At 46.4% G+C, this 17,047-nt stretch overlaps 1 protein-coding gene across 1 annotated transcript in view; it reads right to left on the reverse strand.

Moving 5' to 3' along the window:
• LOC108249672 (cytochrome P450 26B1) overlaps window positions 1–17,047 on the reverse strand; it is a 30,404-nt gene that overhangs the window by 9,461 nt on the left and 3,896 nt on the right. The window contains exon 2 of the mRNA XM_017439209.3: window positions 4,952–5,176. Within this exon, the coding sequence (XP_017294698.1) occupies window positions 4,952–5,176 (225 nt within the window). The remainder of the gene's footprint in view (window positions 1–4,951; window positions 5,177–17,047) is intronic.

A 17,047-nucleotide genomic window follows, 5' to 3' on the forward strand; every position in this document is an offset into this window, starting at 1 on the left:
CCATCCATCCATCCATCCATCCATCCATCCATCCAACCAACCAACCATCCATCCATCCATCCATCCATCCATCCAACCAACCAACCAACCAACCATCCAACCAACCATCCATCCATCCATCCATCCATCCATCCATCCATCCATCCATCCATCCATCCATCCATCCATCCATCCATCCTCTTTATAAGAACATCTCTTGTATTTCAGTCCGTTCTGTTTGTCTTCTCCTGCTTCTGTCATCACTTTGAATCAGAGATCTCTTTGTTTCGTGTCGAGCTCCACTTAACGCTTTAGCGTCTGATTCAAGACGGGTTTTTTTTGTTTTTTTTTTCCCAAGCCATTTTTGTCTTTCTGATGTGAAATGTTCAGCTCTGAAATGGCGCGTTCTTAAATTTCTAGATCTGGCTCTCAACTTATTTTGTTTTGTACGTTTAGAACAATTTACCCTGCAGCGTTTTTTTTGTTTTTTTTTTTTAAATCACACAACAATTTATTACTTTGTGCAGGTAAATATTGCACCAGATTTCAGATTTATGTGACCGCCTGAGTCACTGATTACAATCAGATTTGCAACATCTCAACCAAACGTCAAAACATCAGTGAAGAGAATATTTATTTTTTTATAGATTTAGAGCTTTCTGAGAAGGGATGCTCAGCCCAAAACTTGGACATTAACCTTATTGTGAAGCATTTCAACAACACTCTTTGCTTCTTTCTTAATATTATCTTGTGTTGGAGTTTCAGTTTGCCCTGTCATCCTTCAGCTGGATGGAGATGAAACTAAAACCAACCAGAGGTCACATTTGAAGAACCCCTTTAGTTTGAGCGTAAAAAGGGTTAAACTCGGGAGGAAGGGGAGACCCAGATTGAGGTCAGATAAAAATGGCAGTGCCCTCTACTGGTGATGAGTGGAAGTACATGAACTCAGGGCTGAAAGCAGAGCGGCTTCACCTCTTCCACACAGAAACTCGGGAGCTTCTCGCCGCATCATTCGTTCCTCGTTGTGACGAACGCAACGAGAGGCGACTTTCTGAAGCTGTTTCAGATGAACGCAGAGGTCAGTTTCTGGTCCATTCCCTTCCTGTTTTTCCCGCTTCTGTTTCCCTGTAATTTGGGGATAGAAGTGATGGTTCCAAAGGAAAGAATAACAAAAAGGGAAGGGGAAAAATAGTGTGGGGGGAGGCAATCTGTGCAGCTGAATGGGTAGAAAAAAAGAGAAAATGGAAAATAAAAGAACATTGTTCCATCGTAGAGGAAGACTTTTCCACTGCCGGTCAGGTGGAGCTTTTTGACCTTCACTTGAAACCATCACGCCCCGGGTCTTCAAACCAACGGGAGCTCAGATCACCACTTTTATTTATCCTGATCGAGATTTGAAGCAATCAGTCATCTCAAGAAACCAAGAAATAAACAACGAAAGTCAATAGAAGTCTTTTCTTTAAGTAGGTTTGGATCAATTTAAGAGGCTTTTTTTTGCTGCAAACTCAAACTGTTCTCCTGTGTGAGAAAGCTGGAGGTAAACTTTGGTTTTCAAAGGTTTGAAAGTTCTGCTCGTCAAAGCCGAAAGGTCCCCTTCAGACTGGAGAAGACTCCCAACTTAGCCCACCTATCATAGCCAACTAGAGAACCTCCGTCAGTGTGAAGGCAGTCATGAAGCTGCTCCTCTTCTCACCATGCTCCACCCAGGACTCTGGCGGATGAACCACCACAACCTCACTATGGAGGTCCCATGCTTGTTCAAAGCCACATTGGACCTATCAGGTTCTATCAGGCGTAATGAGGAGCTAACTGTGTTCCTATTGGGGCGGCTGTGGATCAGCGGTCAGAGGTTCGATTCCACCAGTTTGCCTCATGTCGAAGTGTCCCTAGGCAAGACAATGACCCCTAACTGCCTCCAATGTGTCCCATCGGTGTAAGGATGCGTTAGCTCTGTAGAAATAAAGTAGAGAGTTGGATGGATGTGTGTTGATGGATAAATGAGGGCAGATTGGGTTGTAAAACGCTTTGAGTGGCCCGGTTGGCTAGAAAAGCACTATATAAGTAAAGTACAGTCCATTTACCGTTTATTACATGCCTGAAGACCTCACCAAGACCATCCATGTTCCGGGTGGCCGTGGAGGTGTCATCAAGTGCAAATTGGGCCTAACTGTACCTCCCAGTTCTGCTGATCGGTACTCTGTCTTTTGGATCAGCACATTTAGAAAAATATATTACGTTCTGGAGATCAATTAAACTCCATGCCAAGATAAGAAGAGACCAAAACTATCAGGTGTCCGGCCTCGAGCTACATATTTGGCTCGGAAGCAAGTCCATCGTCAGGTTCCACCCAGCGGTGCAGTGAATCTGAGGCAAACTTTTCAAATGCCAAAGAAAATCTGCGTCAGGCTCATGGCAAAAATTAGTTTGGAGCTAATAAAATAGCCCTTGAGCGGGCAGCGAAGACAAAAAAAGAAAAGGAAACTGGTCTTTTAAGCTTTTAATTTGTTTTTCACTCCATACTTGTGATTTAGAAGCTGGTTAGCTAAGAAAAATTCTCACATTTGACGTTTCTGTCTTGTGTTACAAGAACTTTCAGCTCGAATTGCGAACTATGGTCTGAAACTTTGTAAAGTTTTAAATTTTAGTGCACTCAAATGCACACTATGAATTTAAAAACTTCCCAAAAGCAGCGACTGTGGAGTCTAACTCTGAATACCTACAGGCTACGTAAGAAGTTTATCAGATAAGTTAATTTTTTTTAAACGACCAAAGTCTGTGTGTTTGCAGCTGAATAATAAATGTTTGATTTCAGGTAACGTGTAACCCTGGCAGCTTGGCTCAGGTTGCTCTGTAGTGGAAAGCCAGTCCTCTGTGGTTCTTTAAGAGAGTTAGTTTCCCAGCTCAACACTGGGTTATATGGAAACTGGCTGGCTGTGTTGATCCACTAAAGGCTAATGTGCTGTGTGAAGATTGTTTTTCCGAACCAAAACCGCAAGGAGGGCAGGCGTACACGCTCTGGTCCAGTGGGTCATACAGTAAGCCAGTTTCATTCTTTCTCTCAGTCGACGTTGACTCGCTTCAGTCTGTTGACTTAGTTTTATTACCCAGAAAACAGGAACGGCTGCTGCCAGCACACTTCACACACAGTAACCTACAGAAGCCATGAAAACCAGCCAACTGCCCTCTCACACTCCTCCCAATCTTTGTTTCTTTGAGTCAAAGGGTTGTTTTTTATTTTTGTTTGTTTGTTTGTTTTTTGGGGTTGTTTGTTTTAGTTATTAGCAGTAGAAAGCAGTCAAGCTACCAGTTACTGAAATTCAAGCTAACAGCTGCTCAAAGTCGAGCTAACAGCTACACTGAGTCAAGCTAACGGCTGCTTGGAGTCAAGCTAACAGCTACACTGAGTCAAGCTAACGGCCACTTGGAGTCGAGCTAACAGCTACGCTGAGTCAAGCTAACGGCCGCTCGGAGTCGAGCTAACAGCTACGCTGAGTCAAGCTAACGGCCGCTCGGAGTCGAGCTAACAGCTACGCTGAATCAAGCTAACGGCTGCTCGGAGTCGAGCTAACAGTTATACTAAGTCAAGCTAATGGCTGCTTGAAGACAAGCTAACAGCTAACGTGAGTCAAGCTAACCACCATCTGAAGTTAAGCTAACATCTTTACAAAGTTGTGCTAGAATTTTAATGTTTGTTTGTTTGGGTTTTTGTCTTTTGTATTTTTAAGTGAGTCAGCCTAAACTGTTTTTTCAGATCAGTTTAAACTGTAGTTTAGCTGCTAATTAAAAAAAAATCAAAGTGTTTATTCTGTGGACTGATTGAGACAATATTTTACTTTTTTCCAGATAACTTATAAACGACACAAATATTAAATCTTTAAATTTCTTAATAGCTTAATTTTAGGTTTTGGTTCCATCAAAGAAAAACCTTTTTCTGTTTGTAATTAGATACATCTGAGGGGAGTATCCTAAAAGTGAATTTATAAGTTTGTTGTCAAACAGGTGAGGTGGGGTAATTACTGAGTAGAAACAGGTGGGATAAATGAGAAGCATGAGTGCTTCTTAGCAACACAGGATCAAAACTTATCCCTAAAAGCTAATTTTCTGACCTTACTTTCACATCTGTGTGTCTTTGTTGTGTTTAAAGGAAGTCGGTGTTCAGGTGTGTGTGTGTGTGTGTGTGTGTGTGTGTCAGACCCCCACAGAAAGCCCCTCTTTGTGCCATGTCGGAGGCAGCCTTCCTAATCAGGGGTCATTACATGAGGTTAGTGCCGGGGTCTCCAGGGAGAGGAGAGGGGATCAGAGCTCAGATTAGACCCAGCCGACCCCTCGCCGTCCCCGGGCACCACGGCAGCGAAACCTGACCCCGCCTCCAAATCCCCCCCCCCTTCTTCTTCTTCCAAATGAGAGAAAATAAGAGTCTGATTTACAGGAAAACACAGCGGACTCGCATCCTTTGTGTGTTTATCTGCTGGGCTGTGTGTTCGTGCATCAGGTGTGTGCGTGAGGGGAAGGTATGTGGCCCCGGGGCCAAGGCGGGGAGGGGTAAGTGGCTGATTACCTGTAATGGTCCCCGCACAGACAAGAGAGAGGAAGCAGGAGGGAGAAGTTAAAAAGGAGAAACGGATAATGGGGGGTAGTCTCCTGATGTGGATGAGCGGAGTGATGGAGGCGTCGTTCTCATGCTTCAGTGGCCAAAACGCCGCTGATAAGACCGAATCCATGGGGTAACTTTACACTTATCTGCCTCGTCTGCGTCTGGATGGGCTTTGACTCCGCTGCTTTTAACAAACGAGTGCCTGCTTCCTGTTTCAGAGCCCTAATCCCGAGGATAAAACGGAATCCGTCTCCTCCTGACACAGTTCGCTGGCTGTCGCAGGTTCTAATTGTTTGGGCGATCATTTTACGCATTTCATTCAGTCATACACTGAGAGTAGCACCGATAACGCCAACATTTCTGTCTGCGTAAACCCACCTTCCTCCTCTTGCGGTGGATGTCTCCGATGCTGTTGGCCAACGAGTTTGGTCCGAGCAGCGTGGAGGTGCTCTGAGGCCAGTCCACAGTCACCAGCGTGTGCTCGCCCATCAGAACCTTCCGGATGTTCTCGGCGCCCGTGACCCGGATCAGGGGACGCCCGAGCAGATGGGTCTTGAAGACGTTGCCGTACTTCTGCCTCCGCGACGCGTGGAAACTCGAACCCTGGACGAAGAGAAAGCGAAAACAAAAAGGCTCTTACAGCAGCAGAAGGTGGTTCTTTGAAGGAAACGCTTCCAGAGTTTTCAGCTTTTCATAATCATTTAGATTTCAAACATGAGAGAAACTCAATAAATGTGGTTAAGAAACCTGATCATTGGTGGTTAAAATCACAACAGATCTGCGTTTGAGACAATGTTAAAACTTGAGCATTTTTTTGGTTCAGTTCTTTTCTTTTTCGCGCCATCTGTGTCGCCTCATTCTCAACATTTTTACCAAATCAGCAAAGATTATTTCATCTCTAAGGTTCAAACTTTGCACCAGCTCTGATCTTCAGCTTTAAAAGTGTCTCCCAAAACAAACCGTTTCTGGTTTCCGCCATCTAAAAAGGCAAACGATGGGTCTACATCAGGGGTGGCCAACCCTGGTCCTCAGGGCCACCATCCTGCATGTTTTACCTGTTTCTCTGCTCCAACTCACCTGGTTTGAATCAATGGGTGATTAACAGGCTTCTGCAGAACATGAAGAGGTGATTTAACCATGAATCAGGTGTGTTGGAGCAGAGGAACAAGGAAAACATGCAGGATGGTGGCCCTCCAGGACCAGGGTTGGCCTCCTCTGGTCTACAAAGACAGTTGCAGGCTTTAAGAAGTCCTTGTGCATCAAGATTAATGCAAGAAAACTGATTTAAATTCAGGATTTCTGCTTCAACATCAACCTGCCGATAATGGTTGAGGCTGAAGATTCTCAGAACATTTTAAACTCGGACTGCGAGTGCAGAAAATTAAACAATTTAGCCAGTTTTAAAACAAACGTCCACATTCTTCCATCAATCTTTTCTTTAGCCATCATTAGAGGGTTTAAAGGTTGGGTTGCTCCTTAAACCTGGAGTGTAAATGTCTTTATATCTGGCTTTATGATTGTTTGTCCTAAAAGCATCTATTTCCTGTAAGAGTTGGTTGGAAACATGAACGATCTCCCAGTCCCCTAACCTGAAACTCTTCAGAGACATCCTGAGATGTGAGCTAAACACTGTATCGTTTTAAAATCAACTTCCTGTATTCAACACAGGCGGTTCCTTTGCTTGTTTTAGTCCCAGCCGTCTAACAAACCAAAGATTTTCTTCCTTCCAGCTTCTGGGACGAAACGTATCAGCAAAGAATCCCAGAGAAATACCGTCAATAATCCCAACGAAGCCAACGAGACGCGGCTGGAAAGGTCAGAGGTCGGCTGGAGGAACGTTCGGCTCGGCTGTCGTCAAGAAAGAAGACGTTTTTAGGAAAGCAGTAAATATCGGTGCTCGTCTTTATCTCTTAGTTTTTATTTCTGGTAGTCATTGGAGCATAGCTGTGTGGTGGTGAGGACTATTTCCTGGAGAACTCTCTTTGCCTAGAAGCTTTTTTTGCATTGATGGAGCATATTACTTTATTTTTTGTAGATATTTGGTGTTCCTGAATCAGTACTTGATCGTTGTGGAGGTCTTGATGATCCCTTAAAGTTTTCTCCAAGTGACTCGAACCTAAACAGGTGTTGTGCACTTGGGAGTGTTTGTGGCGAGGCAGGGGATCAGCCGTTTAGAACGTCGGTTTTTAACATTTTGGCACTTTGAACAAGGATGTGCCATCGTGTTTGATGTTCCTGAATCACATCTGAACACTTCGCGTCACAAAACACGAGTAAAAAAACAAACAAACCCAGGAACCAGAAGGTCCGATGATGCTCGGACGTGTTTACCACCAGTTGTGGTCCAAAACCGGTGGGAAATAATACAAGAGTGCCGACATGTCCTGCTTTTCTTAAACCGCCATTATCCTGAACGGACCTCTGACCCGTTTATTCCTGATCAGAGATGCTTAAACAGCTACAGCGATAAAAACAACTGCAGTTCTGGCGCCATGTTGCACCGGTTGTTGGTAAACCCGCGCAGGACCAGATCTGGAGCCAGTTATGGAGCCGACCTGAGCGCAGCTTCAACCCTGACCTGTGAAACAGCCCGGGTCACGGCAGAGCGAGAGCGAGCCAACCCCAGAACTGTAAATGGGCTGTTTGAGCGAAAAGTAGATCCATCAGCCGGAGGGCAGCTTACCGTGTTACACACACACACACACACACAGAGTGTCTGACGTTCACATGCAAGTATTCACACGTACGGTACAAACACACGCTGGAGAACACGCGCGTTAAAAGAAAAAAAACACGCAAAGCAAACAAACACGCGGAGGCCCGGCTGCAAATTGCCGTGACGACACTAACTGGTTTGACCCTGGTTCGCTCGATGGGGGGGGGCAGAGATATTTTCAACCGTGAGGCAGAAACATTTCAACACGTTCTGGTGAAAGAAGCAGAACCAGGAGCCGGGCTTCTGTCCGCGTCGAGCCTTCGGCCTGCGTGGAAAACGAAAGCAGAGATCTAATTTTAGCAGCCGGTTTGTTTCCTGGTTGGGACACGAGTCCCGCGGCGAAAATAAAACCCGGATCTTCGGTTTCCAAGAACCGTCCAAAACTGAGGAGGTGCTGAAGTTCTACTCGCCGACGGCCACCAAATATCAGCCGGACAGGAAAACAGGAAACTTGCAGTTCAGCTCGAGAAGGATGGTAGTTTTAGTCTTTTATGAAGTTGGTTATATTTGGTGACGTCAAGCCGAGGTTTGTGACCCGCGCTGACAAAACGAGTCGGAACGAGTCCATAAAGACACCATCAACTAAAAACAACAAAGAATATTCCTAATTTACCTTTAAATCCAACAGGAACGTCTTCAGAAATAATCCTTTTAATTCCCTTTACAGTCGACCATTTTTGCCTCTGCCAGGAATTCCCTTCGTATAATGTTTGGCGCCATTGTGAAGCGTAAAGATTCCCCCTTTTTTTTTAGAAATACACAGCTGGAATTCCAAACTCCAAACCAGCTACCAGCTCGACCAGTTTCTGAGACGGAGAATCTGAAAATCGAGACTCATTTTCTTATATTTTATCCACAAACTTGAAAGATGTTTTCCTCAGAGACAAACAAACGTTAAATTTGGTTAAAATTACATCCTGTTGTCTTTTTATGCCGTAAAGACAAATAAAACCAACACGAGAACCTAAAAACAGCAGATAAAAGCAAATCTGCAGTAATTTCAGCTGATTTCCTTCTTTGTTTCTCGTGGATAAAGTTTCCTGACAGAAAACTGGAACTTTGTCGCACTTTCGATTGGCTAACCGCCGGATGTGGATGCCCCGCCCACCTCGCTGCGGCGCACCTTCACGTCTGCCTCTGCCAAATTGAGCCCAGATGCCCCCGCGAGCCGTTTTCACGCTGCATGACGGCCAGACCTGCTTTTATAGAAGAAAAACGCCGCTAATTAGCATTCGGCCCCCTCGGCCCCCCCGGCCCCCCATCGCCCCCCTTCTAGCACCACCTCTGCGGCTGCGTTTTGTTGTAATTGCGCTTAAGCTCCTTCAGATGTTAAGGCCTCTTTGTGAGGTGTTGACAAAACTTTATTTTCGCCGCGTGTTTACGCCGAGTCCCTCCTCCATAAAGCTGTCTTGGAGCGGCGGCGGCGGCGGCGTCTGGCTCGCGTCAGACGCCGCCTCAGCCGTTTGGTTTAACGTCGAGTCGGCCGACGTCACGTTTCAGCTTCACCTTCTTCTGTCCGTCTCAAACTGTTGACCTGAGCCGTTTTCACAGCTCCTGTACACTTCCTCTTCTTACACACACACACACACACACCAGGCTGCCGGCTGGCCTCTGGAGCCCTCAGGTTGTGTGTGTGTCTGTGTGTGTGTGTGTGTGTCTGTGTGTGTGTGTGTGTGTCTGTGTGTGTGTGTGTGTCGGAGCTGGATTGTTTTCCAAGCTACATTTTGCTGCCACATGGATGTAGAGTGGTTTAGTATGTCTGCCTGGCAGGCCTGCTGACACACACCCACTCTCTCTCTCACACACACACACACACACCCCTACACACACTCACACACACACTGTCCAATCAAAAGGGAGTTCCTCAGGCAGCCAGACAAGGCTCCCTTTCACGCTCCAAGATACAGCATCAGATTGGAGCGATTGTGCACTTTTTTTTGTGTTTCTTTACACAGTTTGTCTTTCCATTGCTCTCCGTGTTCGTCTCACACACACACACACGCTGAAACTGAAGGGTTTGACATGTCATTTTCTATGCAGGCAAGTGGAAAGAAACGCTCCTGTCACACCAAAGCGGTCTGTGTGTCAGGGGTGTGGTCAGGATGACATTTAACTCAAAGGTGAGACATGCACACACACACACACACACACACACACACAGGCTGAGGGAAGCATGGAAAGTTGTGATGTAATGACGCCACACTCCTCCTGCAGGAGAACACGTACAGAGCTGCAGACGGAGGCGTCTTTTCACGATTTTTCCTCCGAAGGTAGAGAAACATTCGCCTCGTTTTCCCACCACAGCATCACGGCTGATTTTACCCCCGAGGTCAGAGGCAGCAAACTTTAAATAACTGCCAGGCGAGCCCAAAAACCAGAGAGACGGTTCTCTTAATGATGGCAAAAAAGGAGCTTTTTTCTTCTTCTTCTGGCTGATTTGTTTCTTAGCAACCAGGAGGAGAACGAGCCGACTGTCGGGACCATTTGTGCAACTTTTACAACTAAAAGAGACATTTTTACCTTTTCTTCTGCTAAACTATTTACTACTCGAGCCTTAAAATTAAGACGGGATAAATCCTTAAATTTAAATGTTTTCAAAAGGCCCGAATCTCAAAATGCTGAAGGAAGCATGTTTTTATTTCCTCTTTATTATAAGAATAAATCGCTGTTTCTTCGTCTTATTTTGGTGCTTTAAAATCTCCAACAGATGCAGAAACTACTTCCTGCTTTTACAGGAAAATGAGTCCAGTTGTGTGAAAGAAAAACAGGAATTTTCTGCAGAAACGGAGCTCGAAGTCGACCTTCTGGACACATTTCAGTAAAAACTCAAGTCGTGTTCAGATAATTCCTGCAGCTCGATGCACGGAGCGTCGTAATTATTTATAAAAAAGCTAAAACAGCCAAAGGTTCGCCTCCTGTTTGGACTCTTCCACCACTTTCAACAGATTTAATTTAATTCTCGTGTTTCAGATTTAAACTTCAGGCTAAAAAAACTTGAGCTGAAGGTAAACTTCTTTTAAAATATTAAAGTTTTATTTATGCTTCGAAGGTGTTTGAAATAAAATAACAGCAGAAGACTAAAAAACAAACAACTAAATCTTTACTAAATGCATCTTTTGTAATAATTAAAAGGAAAAGTTGTGGCTGTTTATCTCCGGACCCTAACTTGGTGTTTAACGGTCCACGCCGGGGTCCCGACTCCAGCTTTGGGAACCAGGATGTTTTATTATTTTCCTCGTTTGCTGCAGTTTTATCGGATTAAACATCCCGACGGAGGTTAAAACGAGCCGCAGGCGCCTCGATGAGCTGAAATAAAAACCGTTTCAGATCCATTTTTTGTTTTCTTAAATAAAAACACAAACAACCGATTCCTTCGAGTTCGTTTTTATTTAAAGAGTTGATTAAAACGACTCGTTTTTTCCTTTTTCGGAGCCATAATTACGACTTTCCTGGACTTTTATTAAAACAGCTTCTCTTATTTGTGAAAACTCGAAGCGTCGCAGTGTTTTGTTTTATTTCTGCTCCACGAATCAAAGAAATATTTAATTTAATTTAGTTTAAAACTTGCCGTAGAATCTCAGCTTCTGTTTTGTTTCCTCTTGATTTATGTATTTCTTTCTCAGATATTTGAAAGACAAACTTCTCATTAAGAAGAAGTTTATTTTGTGTAATTTCTCAGCTTTTTTTTTAAAAAAACATCAGATTTCTTAAACAAGTAAACTTATAATTTTGGCTACTTTTGAAATCTGGTTCAACAAGAAAATAATTGATGAAAAACCTGAGATAAAGTTGAATAAATCTGCATTTTTATCTGAATTAAAGGCGTTAAATCTCACCTACAGTGATATCTAAATTTAACCCTTTCATTCATGGGGATCCCTGCGGTGGACTGATGTTTAAAAGACATTTTCTCGTATATTTTTGGGTTTTTTCAGCGTAGTGCATCATTTAATACGCTGCCGTCTGTTAAAAACATCTCTTAAATTAAGAAGATCTTTACAAAACTTTACTTTTACGCCCGGAGCAAAATAAAAACACTTTGGGGTGAAAGAAATCCCGTCTGAAGTCGTCGTAATTCATGCATTAAAGGGTTAAAGTGAAGCTGAGGCTGAGAGACGAAGAAACTTTAAAAAAGAAAAGGTTTCCATCCGTCCGTCTGTCCGTGTCCCCGCGGCGCCCAGAGAGGATAAAGGTCCGAATGAGTTTGGATTTGTTTCGATCCGAGCTCAGATTTATCAAAAGCTTCGATAAACGCAGGAAAAATTTGAGATTTATTCTAAAAAAACGCCTTATTTCTCATTTGGACACATTTGATCCACTTTTTGAGGCAGGAGGTCGTTCAAATATCAGTTTCTCTCTTGTTCTGTGCCTCCTGCTCACACACACACACACACACGCAGAGAGAGAGAGCGAAGCCGCCGGCCGAGCTAAAAATACCCCCGTCTGTTCTGTTAGGGTTGGCCGGGGGGCGAACCTTATAAATGTCCTCTTTGTAGCTCAGTGGAAATGTCCAACAAATGACTCTTTTATTAGAGCAAGACAAAAAACACAGCTAATTATGTTTGCTCAGATCAACCCACACACACACACCCGTCCGTCCAGGCACTGAGTGTGTGTGTGTGTGTGTTCAAAAAGCAGCAACAGAAAAATTAAAAATGACGCGTCAGAGTAAAAAACTGAACCTTTCGTCTCGTTTCTCCTCACAAATAAAAACTAATCAAGAACATGATCCATATTTTACTTTTTTAGCTGCTTTTTTTTCTGCTCCTACAGATTTTAAAGTCCTGAAATTAACATAAAATTCACCTAAAATATAAAATCTCACTGTTAGACTTTACTTAAATACATGTATTTAAAGATTAGAGCCTTTTTTTAACTTTAATCGTGTTTTAGGGAACCCGTCGCGTCCCTCGCCTCTGATTGGCCGGCGTCGGTGGCCCGGTTCTGGCCCGGTTGGGGCTGCGGTGATCCGATTGGTTCGACGGTTCGTGTTGCGACGGAAAACATCCAGTTTGGAGCCAATCGGAGGCGAAAGAGGAAGTTTAATCCCCTTCAGCGCCGAAGGAATGAGAAGCTTCTTTGAACTCGGGTTTAAGATTTTTATTTATTTAAACAAGATTTAATTAAAAGACGGAAACGTTTATGTTGTTGACCCAAAAAGCCGCGAACAACAAAAAAAATCGAGGATTTAGTTAATTTATCTGCCGAAATTAAAGGAAGAAACGAGCGACTTCTGGTTCAGTTAAAGCCCAAAGAAAAGACGCGTTACGTATAAAATAAATCGATGTTTGGACTCAAGAAGACGATCATAAAATGTGTAAATTTTTATTTTAACTGAAAGTAAATTTCGTGTAGATGATAAATTTGCAGCAAAATAAATGTTTGATGCTTAAAAGTTAAAATAAATTGATTTTAGTTGGAGTTTAGTCATGCAGTTTGATTTTTTTAAAGCGGTTCTGGGAATAAAAGTTTGAACGTTTCGTCTCGTTTCAGAATGGAAGACGGAGTCCGCCGGCGCAGGTGAGAATAAAAGTAAAACCAGGAGGAGGAGAGGTTAAAGTTCAGCCGATTTCTGCCCGACTGACAGGTAGATCCAGGCGCACAAAGCGACGCCGGGGATCTCCACGGCGACGCCTAAAATAAAGGTTGGAAATGAAAAACGAGGGGAGAGCGGCGGAGAGGAAACGAGGTCAAAGGCTGAGAGGGAATTCCTCCGCTCCTTTCAGCCGTCAATCATTCAGCCGCTGCCAGAGATGCCGAGGATCCAGGGGGAGGCCTTCTGTGCCTGCTCCTCCGCTCCACAATGAAGCCCCGTCCCTTCGCGGTCACGCCACCGCGTCAGGAGGAGGAGGAGGAGGAGGAAGGTGCGAGGAGCGTGGCGGAGGAGGCGGAGAGACGGGATGGGTGCTCGCTTCGAAAAGGACGGATTAAAGCGGGAAGAAAGGCTTCGGATGGTTCAGCCAGAAATCACGGAGAATGGAGGAGGCGGCGTGGAGGGGGGAGGCGGGGGAGGCNAGGGCTGGCCCCTGACCCGGGGACATTATAGAAAGGGAGATTATGGTTGTTCTGAACTCTCTAAGCAGTAACCCCGGGACCCCGGCTAATACCCCGACACACACAGCTCAAACTTCACTTCCTGTCCAAATCCAACCGGCGGCAGCGGCGGCGGTGGACCCAGGACCTCCTTAAACCTGGTTTAAAACTTCGGGCAAACATTGTGAACACGACTCAAAGTCTCTGCCTGCAGCGGAGGAGTCTGAGCATCCTGCAGGACGGAGACGATCAACGGGTCAGGGCGTCGGTCCGGACCGTCGGGATCCATCTACGTTCCACCGCCGTTCCCCCGCCGCCGAGGTCATGGGGTCATAGTCCCACTGATCACAGATCTCAGCCTAACCGGAGAAAAACCAACACAAGGAGAACGGTCCAACCCGGGGGTTTGAACCCAGGACCTTCCTGCTGCGAGGCAGCAGTGCTGACCACTAAGACATCGTGCTGCCTGAGGTCAGGGGTCATGACCGTAAGAACCAGAACCTGGACGTCATGAGCGTCCTCCGCAGAGCCGCCGCTCCTCCGCATCGAAAGGAGTCAGCCGAGGTGGCTCCTGGACGCCTCGTCCCGCCAAGAGGAGACCCAGATCTGTCCCCAGGAGGAGCTGGGAGGAGGACGTCTGGGTTTGATGTTTGATCTGTCAGAGCTGTTGGGGACGACTCTCAGCTTCTATCACCCCAGCATCTGTAAACTGGACTCCTGTCTGCTGAGGCTGAGGACGCTCGTCCAGCGATGTCCGTCCTCCGGTCCGTGAGACAAAACAGTGGACCGGATTCAAAGCGTCAAACTACGACCTGAGGGGAGACGGCGCCGGAGAAGGATTTATCACGAAGGTTAAAATCCCAGTTTTTAACTCTTTGGTAATTCAAACGGCAGGAAATGACTTTCAGAATAAAGGCGGTCCAAACGAACGACGGCGAACCTGTTTGTGTTGTTAAAAAGACAGAATGACACCTGCTTTGTGCTCACACACACACACACACACACACACACACACACGCTCAGTGAGGAGATTAGCGCCGGGCTCTCCTCTCGGGGTGAAAGAGGGGGCAGGAGGAGCGCTGCCAGCACCTCCTGCTCTTCCACCGGGGGATGGAGGGAGGGAAGGAGGCGAGGGAACGATGGAAGGAGGGAAGGAGGCGAGGGAAGGATAGAAGGAGGGAAGGAGGCGAGGGAAGGATAGAAGGAGGGAAGGAGGCGAGGGAAGGATAGAAGGAGGCGAGGGAAGGATGGAAGGAGGCGAGGGAAGGATGGAAGAAGGGGAGGAGGGTGAGGGAAGGATGGAAGGAGGCGAGGGAAGGATGGAAGGAGGCGAGGGAAGGATGGAAGGAGGGAAGGAAGCGAGGGAAGGATGGAAGGATGGAAGGAGGCAAGGAGGTGAGGGAAGGATGGATGGAGGCGGGGGAAGGATGGAAGGAGGCGAAGGAAGGATGGAAGGAAGCGAGGGAAGGAGGGAAGGATGGAAGGAAGCGAGGGAAGGATGGAAGGAGGGAAGGAAGCGAGGGAAGGATGGAAGGAGGCAAGGAGGTGAGGGAAGGATGGAAGGAGGCGAGGAAAGGATGGAAGGAGGGAAGGAGGCGAGGGAAGGATGGAAGGAGGCGAGGGAAGGATGGAAGGAGGCGAGGAGGCGAGGGAAGGATGGAAGGAGGGAAGGAGGCGAGGGAAGGATGGAAGGATGGAAGGAGGCAAGGAGGCGAGGGAAGGATGGATGGAGGCAAGGGAACGATGGAAGGAGGCAAGGAGGCGAGGGAACGATGGAAGGAGGCAAGGAGGCGAGGGAACGATGGAAGGAGGCAAGGAGGCGAGGGAACGATGGAAGGAGGCGAGGGCAGGAATTAAAAAGTGTGATTGATGGACGGAGGAAGAGGAGAAGTGAAGAAGAGGATAAAACAACGTCTGCAGTTTGTGATGAAGGTGATAAAAAAGGAGGAAACTCTCATCAACGCCTCCAACCTCCTGAACTTGACGGTCCCCCCCCCGCCGTTATCGGACTCATCGACCGCGGGTCGAGCGTAGAACCGGCGCCGGCCCACGGCGAGGAAACGATCGAAAGTTTCACGGCTTTAATCCAAAATAAAAGTCCTGTGAGCTCGAGAGAAATAAGATTATTTAAAGCGCTCGTCGTTAATTTAATAAATCTGTAGCCTGAGGTTATAAAACCTAAAAGGTTTCAACAAACAAAACATTTAAATATTTTTAAGTTTTTCAAACACTTCGACGACAGTCAGGGTTTCTACGGTGCTGAAAAAAAGTAAACTTTAATTTTGTATTTTTTTTATTTTTCTACTTTTTGCTTTTCTGTCTTTAAAAGTTTTTAAATAAATGAGACAAAAGTCGTGTTTTCAGTTACAGACAGCAGCTCTGCCCGTCGGGGACGACTCTCAGCTACTACCACCCCAGGTCTTTGCCTTGGAGACGTTCGTCTTCCTGGGAGCTTCGTTAAAATCTGTCCACCGGTTCCTGAGATATTTTGCTAACAGACGGACAGAGGGGAGTTTTTACATGATGGCGGCGGGCGCTTTGATCCTCGGATTTTTAAACGAAACAAAGAAAAGAAGTCCGGATGTCTTCGGTTCCCTCGGTTCTTCTCCACGAACAGAACGTCCTCAGTCTGAGATCTGACCCAGATTCAGCTCAGATGGTCTGGACCAGCGGTACCCGGTCCTGGTCCCGGTCCTGGTCCTGGAGGACCTCGTCCCCTGTCCCGCAGGTTTCAGATATTTCTGCTCCTCAGTCATTCAGAGCAGAGAAACATCTAAAATGTAGACGTTTACAGAGAAACTAGTCTCTGCAGAACCTGCAGGACGGTGGGGAGGGGGGGGACCGTCCAGGACCAGGACCAGAATCAGGACCAGAACTAGGACCAGGACTGGTCTGTGAAACAAGGCTGAGCAGAAGAACTGCGGTCCCGGATGGCTTTTAGGAACCGCTGAGCTCTTGTGTTGACATGAAGGGGACAGATATGGACCTGTGTCTCTGTCTGAGGACACAGGAGCTCCTGAGACAGTTCTGAGAGGACTCTGTGGGGCGGGTTCGGACTGCGAGTCCGACGGGAGGACATTTCAAGCCGCAGCTCGTTGAGACGCCGGCTGAAGCGTCCGCAGCTGAACAGACACGGATAAAAGGTTTGTTTTCTACGGTCTCACACACGGCGCCACCAGGGGGCGAGAGCGTGCACGTTAACGGCTCTCCGAGTCGCCGTGAGGTCACCGTCTGGCCTGAGCTGCAAAAAACAGCAAATCCGGACAGAAAGGTTTTCTCTCGGACTCATCGGAGGCGCCTCAAACCCTGGAGCTGCAGTTCGACGCCCGGAGATGGGAAACGTCCGACGCTGCAGATAAATCAGGTTTATAGGAAAGCCGGCAGATTCACTCGAAACGCAGCCGCTGAGGATTCAGGAAAACCAAAAGAGTCATTTTGACTTAAAGTCCCGCGAAGGAAAGACTTTAGTTGCAGTTTGACCTTTTTAGTAAATCTGATCCGACATAAACAGCAGAATTGAGTGTTTTTGCTCCAGAGGATCAGATTTGGAACGACCCGTCTGACTTTGGACCGTAGCTCCCACTGAGGACCCCGAGGTCCGGACCTCAGTGTTTTATAAAAACATGAATCCAAACAAGGCTTTTGAACGGCGTGGTTCTCTGCGTAGCTCCACCAGTTTCCTGTAGGAGGCGCTGCAACTGTGTGCAGCTGCAGCCAAACTCAAT

Source organism: Kryptolebias marmoratus, linkage group LG7, assembly GCF_001649575.2.
Source record: "Kryptolebias marmoratus isolate JLee-2015 linkage group LG7, ASM164957v2, whole genome shotgun sequence".
Taxonomy (NCBI): Eukaryota; Metazoa; Chordata; class Actinopteri; order Cyprinodontiformes; family Rivulidae; genus Kryptolebias; species Kryptolebias marmoratus.